This window comes from Geospiza fortis, unplaced genomic scaffold (genome assembly GCF_000277835.1).
Source record: "Geospiza fortis unplaced genomic scaffold, GeoFor_1.0 scaffold264, whole genome shotgun sequence".
Classification (NCBI taxonomy): Eukaryota; Metazoa; Chordata; class Aves; order Passeriformes; family Thraupidae; genus Geospiza; species Geospiza fortis.
The window spans coordinates 1,278,970-1,284,492 of record NW_005054332.1 but is presented as its reverse complement, the minus strand read 5'-3'; the positions used below and the strand labels follow the sequence as shown (position 1 = coordinate 1,284,492).

General features: G+C 45.0%; 1 protein-coding gene across 3 annotated transcripts in view; it reads left to right on the top strand.

Annotated features, from left to right (window-relative positions):
- The first annotated feature begins 357 nt into the window (after positions 1-357).
- Positions 358-5,523, top strand: part of ADGRB3 (adhesion G protein-coupled receptor B3) — a 442,842-nt gene continuing 437,676 nt past the window's right edge. For all 3 annotated transcript variants that reach the window (XM_031057612.1, XM_014307289.2, XM_031057611.1), the window contains exons 1-2: positions 358-653; positions 3,367-4,135. In XM_031057612.1, the coding sequence (XP_030913472.1) occupies positions 3,382-4,135 (754 nt within the window). In that variant the 5' untranslated portion in view covers positions 358-653; positions 3,367-3,381. The remainder of the gene's footprint in view (positions 654-3,366; positions 4,136-5,523) is intronic.

The window sequence follows — 5,523 nt, the reverse complement described above, 5'->3', positions numbered from 1 at the left end:
CTATTAGTAATAACAACAACAACAACAACAAAACCCACCAACAAATCCGCACTAGCGCCTTAGTCCTTCTCTCAGACCGTCGACTGCCTGGCATCGCCGTGCATCGGGCTGCTGTGCTGAGACTTTGTTTCAAGTAAAAAAAAAAAAACCAAAAAAACCAACAAAAATCCAAACAAAAAAAAAACCTTCGCTTGCTCAGCCACTTCCATTTTTCCCCCTGCAGTCTCGCTGGTTTGAGGTGGTTGTGGTTTTTTTTTGTTTTTTCTTTTTCTTTTTTTTTTTTTTTTTTTTTTTCTTCCATTTTTCCCCCTGCAGTCTCGCTGGTTTGAGGTGGGTGTGGTTTTTTTTTGTTTTTTCTTTTTCTTTTTTTTTTTTTTTTTCTGTTTTCTTTCCCTTCATGTGGTTGGATTTGGTGGATCCGGAGCCAAAGCTGATTTTTTTCCTCGGTGGGGTGTGCGTGTGGCGTGCGGGGATTTTCTCGCTGCGTTTTTTATCTTCTGCTGCTTTTTTAAATCTTGGTTTTGAACCTGAGCCGGGAAAAATGGGAAACGGTGCTTCCGTCAGAAGGGGAATCTCTCCATCACTGTTGTTGGGACGTGTGCCTATGGTGCTAGTGTTTTAGAGAAATAGCCTGACAGCTTTCGGAGTGGAAGGTAAGGGTGCCCGGGGCATTTCCATTTCCCATTTCCAGGGATTACGACTGGAGAGCTTTTAGCTTGGGATTCCGGGGAGGAGGCGGCGGAGGAGGGGGACAGGCTGTTGCTGAAGGATAGAGAGAGAGACAGCACATACGAAATGATCTCCGCATTTACTTCAGCGCTGCAGTTTAAAAGTTAGAGAAGTCCGTTTTGCGACAGGTCTGCTTCCCTGAGAGTAATTTCCAGCGAGACCGAGAAAACCTGAGGTTTGTGCACGATTGGGGTAATTTGTATGGGGGGTGGGGGGAATTGTTAGGTTAATAGGAAGTTAAAATAAGAGAAGTCAGTGGGTCTTCTGTTGGGGGAAAAAAAAATAAATGGAGTGATGGCGCCGTCTATGTTCGGCTAAACTACAGTGTCACCTAGAAAATCAGTTCGGGGAATATCCAAACTAAATGCCCGTTTCTTTTCAGCAGAAGAGAATTCTCCCCCTTCCCAAATAGGCGACCCTAAGCCTCTGTGGCCATTCTTTAACTCCCTCCTCCATGGAAAAGAAAGATCTTTTTAATCTGAGTGTCTTAATCCTTCCAGCGAGCAGGTTCACTCTGCATCTAGCAATGCTGCAAACTAACTGAAGGCTGCCGGCACCCTCAGTTCGTGTGTGTGTGCATGTGTGCGTGTGTAATGCACACAGGGAGAGAGGGATTAAGACAGTGCTCTGTTTCAGTAGCCGTGCATGAACAAATGCACAACTAAAATGAGGGCTTTACATTTCTTCATAGAAAACAGCCTAGCACTGCAGAGGTCTTTATTTTTTCTAATACAGATATTACATAGGATGGAAAAACTCAGAGGCTTTTTTCCTTTTCAAACAGAAAAGCAAATAAGCTCCCTTTCTACTTTCCAGATTATAAAATTAATCCTTTTTCATGGGTGGAATTCTTAATTTAGACACTTATTGTCACATTGGCTTTCAACGCCTACACCATCCTGAATAACACTGCGCAGCACTGCATTGCCTGCAAAGTGCTTCAGCAAAGGGGAAATTGTTTCCAGAATTCCCAATAAGTTTCTCTTTTTTAAGACCTTAAATGCTGTACCAGCCCTGTTTGGTGAAGGAGAACCATGTTATTCACTGAGACGGATACTCAGAAAGGAGAAAATCTGACCATGTGGATAGACCCAGCAGCAGCCCTGCTTCTTTTTTTTTTCTCTTTTTTTTTTTTTTTTTAAACCTCTGCTATGAAGAGGGTTAGAGTTGGTACTGCTTTTTGCCCATTTCAGGATTCAGAGTTTGCATTATCTAGGAGATAGGAAAATCTCTTCAAGGGAGCTTAATCCGGTGACTTGCTGTGTGTTACGCAATGGGAAACAGAAGATGCCTTGCTGTTTGGTGAGGAGATGAAAAGCCAGGCAAAGACACACATCAAAACTCAGTAACGGTGCCTGTGTGTATGTGTGCCTCTGCTCACAGAGCAACAGTGGAAGAGACTGCAGTCTAGAGAGTTTTGAAATTAGGTTGGTATCTTTCTTTCTGCTTGCATTTAAGAGCAGAGAGTGCAAAACTACTAATTTGTAAGAGATAAGCAACTTTTCAAAGGTTAATGCTGAAAACCTTCAACCTGAAATTTTTGGATATCATTACAGAGATAAATGTAACTCAGGTTCTCTGTATGAACCTAGGCCACTGTTAAAAGAAACAGAGCATGTGGAGACTCTGAGGGTTGGCAGGTGCAGTAAAACAGCTTTATTTGGAGATACTAGCAGAGAAAATGTAATTTTTTTCCTTGTTCAAGCCAGGGCTGCAAAACACAGGAGCTGATCAGATAGTACAAGTAATTCGTAATCAGAGGGCAAGTGCAGTCCAATAGGTGCAGAGATCCTGCTGTAGCATGGCCAGTTACATAGAGCTACTGATTGTAATACTAATACTGTGATCCATTTTATATATCCTTAGAGGCTGAAGCACATTGAAATTATTATCTTAAAAAGCTGGCATTTAGTGATCGTGTCAGACCAGCAGTAGTTATATCCATCTGTCTTTGTTTCTTTCTTCAATACTGTCAAAATTTTATTAATGCATTAATCTCAGTATTTGCTGCCTTTTTAGAGACCTGGCAGCCACGGTGAAGACATGTAGGCATATGGGAGATAATGTTCTATCTGTAACAAACAGTAATTTGAGCTTTTTTAAATTATAGCTGTAATAATTCAGTTACTTCTCAGACTTAAGAGAAAAATAATATATAACAAATTCTACAGGCTTTCTTGTTCTATTCTGGTGAAATTCTGCATGTGTATATCATATATGCACGTACATAACTATAGCCGATTAATTATTTACTTTTTGGATAAATAAATAAATAAATTTCTCTTCTCTTGGTCTGTCAGGTAAGGCATCTAGGTTTTTACTTAAGTTGAGCAGTTCTAGTCCACGCCATGATGACTAAATCCTAGAGAGGAGAGGACATTCCTATTAATAATCTAATAGATGTTGAGTTTTAATTTGTCTGTGGAAGCCGTGTCTGTGGCGATGGCCACGTGATGGCGCTGTGCACACAGCAGCAACCCCGGCCCTTGCGTTATAAAATAAAAATTACCTGCCCTTCTTTCTGAAAGGGGCTCTAACTGCAAGCTTGAAAACAGCTGGCTCGAATATTGGAAGGAGTTTGGTTTTCTATGCGTGAAGAATTCTACTTGCATTTTTATTTCGTTTCATCTCCTGCAGGCCAAATGACATAGGATGAAGGCTGTTCGTAATTTGCTGATTTATATATTTTCCACCTATCTACTGGTTATGTTTGGATTTAATGCTGCCCAAGACTTCTGGTGTTCCACGTTGGTGAAGGGGGTCATTTATGGATCGTATTCTGTAAGTGAAATGTTTCCTAAAAACTTCACAAACTGCACTTGGACGCTGGAAAATCCAGATCCAACCAAATATAGTATTTACCTGAAATTTTCCAAAAAGGACTTCAGCTGCTCCAACTTTTCCCTCTTGGCTTATCAGTTTGATCATTTTTCTCATGAAAAAATAAAGGATCTTTTAAAAAATAACCATTCTATAATGCAGCTGTGCAACTCCAAGAATGCTTTTGTATTTCTGCAGTATGATAAGAATTTTATTCAGATACGTCGTGTCTACCCTATCAACTTCCCAGGATTACACAAAAAAGAAGAAGACCACAAATCCTTCTTTGAATTTTTGGTGTTGAACAAGGTGAGCCCGAGCCAGTTTGGGTGCCATGTGTTATGCACTTGGTTGGAGAGCTGCTTGAAATCTGAAAATGGGAGAACCGAGTCCTGTGGGATCATGTATACAAAATGCACCTGCCCTCAGCATTTGGGAGAGTGGGGAATAGACGACCAGTCCCTGGTGTTGCTCAATAACGTGGTGCTGCCCCTCAACGAGCAGACGGAAGGCTGCCTGACCCAGGAGCTGCAAACCACCCAGGTCTGCAATCTCACCAGGGAAGCCAAGCGGCCACCAAAAGAAGGTAGGTGCTTCTTGGAGGGGGGGCTGAATGCCATGCCAGTGTGTAAGTCCTGCTGCCAGCTCTCCTTAATACTCACATTCGTTTCAGTTCCTCTCCACTCTGGCTCTCCTCTAGATGAGGCGAAAGGGCTGGAGAAGATGCACACTCCCTTAAAAGGCAGGGAAGGCTGAATTTTCATTTCTAAACTGGCCTAACCTACAGTTTATAGTTCTGCTGAGCACCGTTGAAACTCCTCACAAGTAGGATCCATCTGTTCTAAGGCCTCACTTACAGTAATGCCCACAGGTGGTGAGCCAGAAATCACTCTCCCCCTCACCATCTCCTTACAGCAACCACCCAACTGCAAAACCTTGATATGATCCCTCGACTTTGCAAGGAAAACATTTCCAAAGGCATGCAGGCAACCTGACCAAAAGACCAAGAGATTTACCATGTTCAGGACACCTGGTCCCTGGGCCAGGCCTCAGCAACCTACAAAAAAACCAAGAGCAAATGCAATTCCTCAGGGTGAAGCCTCTGCCTGAGATGCCTGGAGAGGCGAGGCGCTGTGCAGGCAGGACATGCTGGTTTAACCTCCTGGGAGCTCTGGGAAGGGGCCAGTGGCTGCTCCTGCACCCATTCTCCAGGCAGTCCCTGCTCCCGGAGATGGAGGCTCAGAATCTCATTGCAGTATTAGCGAGGAGGGGGTTGATGTGTCATTCCCAGCAGCTGCTCCAGTCCCAGCAGCTGCTTCATGTCCCTGCTGGAAAAAGGGGAGGGGGCTGTTGCGGAAGGGTGGGAAGTCAGGGGTCTAGCAGTTGGCACGGCAGCCTTCCACGTAGTCCCTCTGCTACGTACTCTTGTTTTAGCCTGACATTCTGGAGAGGTTGGGGCGGGAGGGTGATTTTTAGAAGGACTTTGAAGGGTTGTAAGGCAGGGAAAGCGTGGGTTGAACATAGATGGGGGCACTGGATGCAGGCTCTTGGCGAGGGGGTCCTTCAGAGCTGCCATGCGGGAGTGGGGGGAGGGTGAGGATAAATCATCGAGCCTGGGGTATTGCATTTTAATGCAGGAAATGTTCCCTCTCTCCTTGTTTTTTGCATAGCCACAAAGCTCTCAGTCTGTGGCGAGGCAGTGCCAAGCTCCCAGCCCCCCTAATAGAAGTTGCTTTGTGGAGGAATGTAACATTGACACGTTGTTAGGAGAGGATTTTCTTTAAGGGCAGCCAAGCCCCAGTGCTGTGGGAGAAGAAAAGCTGAACTTGCTCCAGCTGCCGCGGTGCCAGCGGCCAAGGGCAGGGCCGGGGGAGGGGAAGGCTGGCGAGCGGGACGCTTTGAGCGTCCTGCGGCTCCGCGCTCCGCCGCCAGCCCGGGACCAGAACGGTTCTGACGGACGGGGGGGGGCCGGCT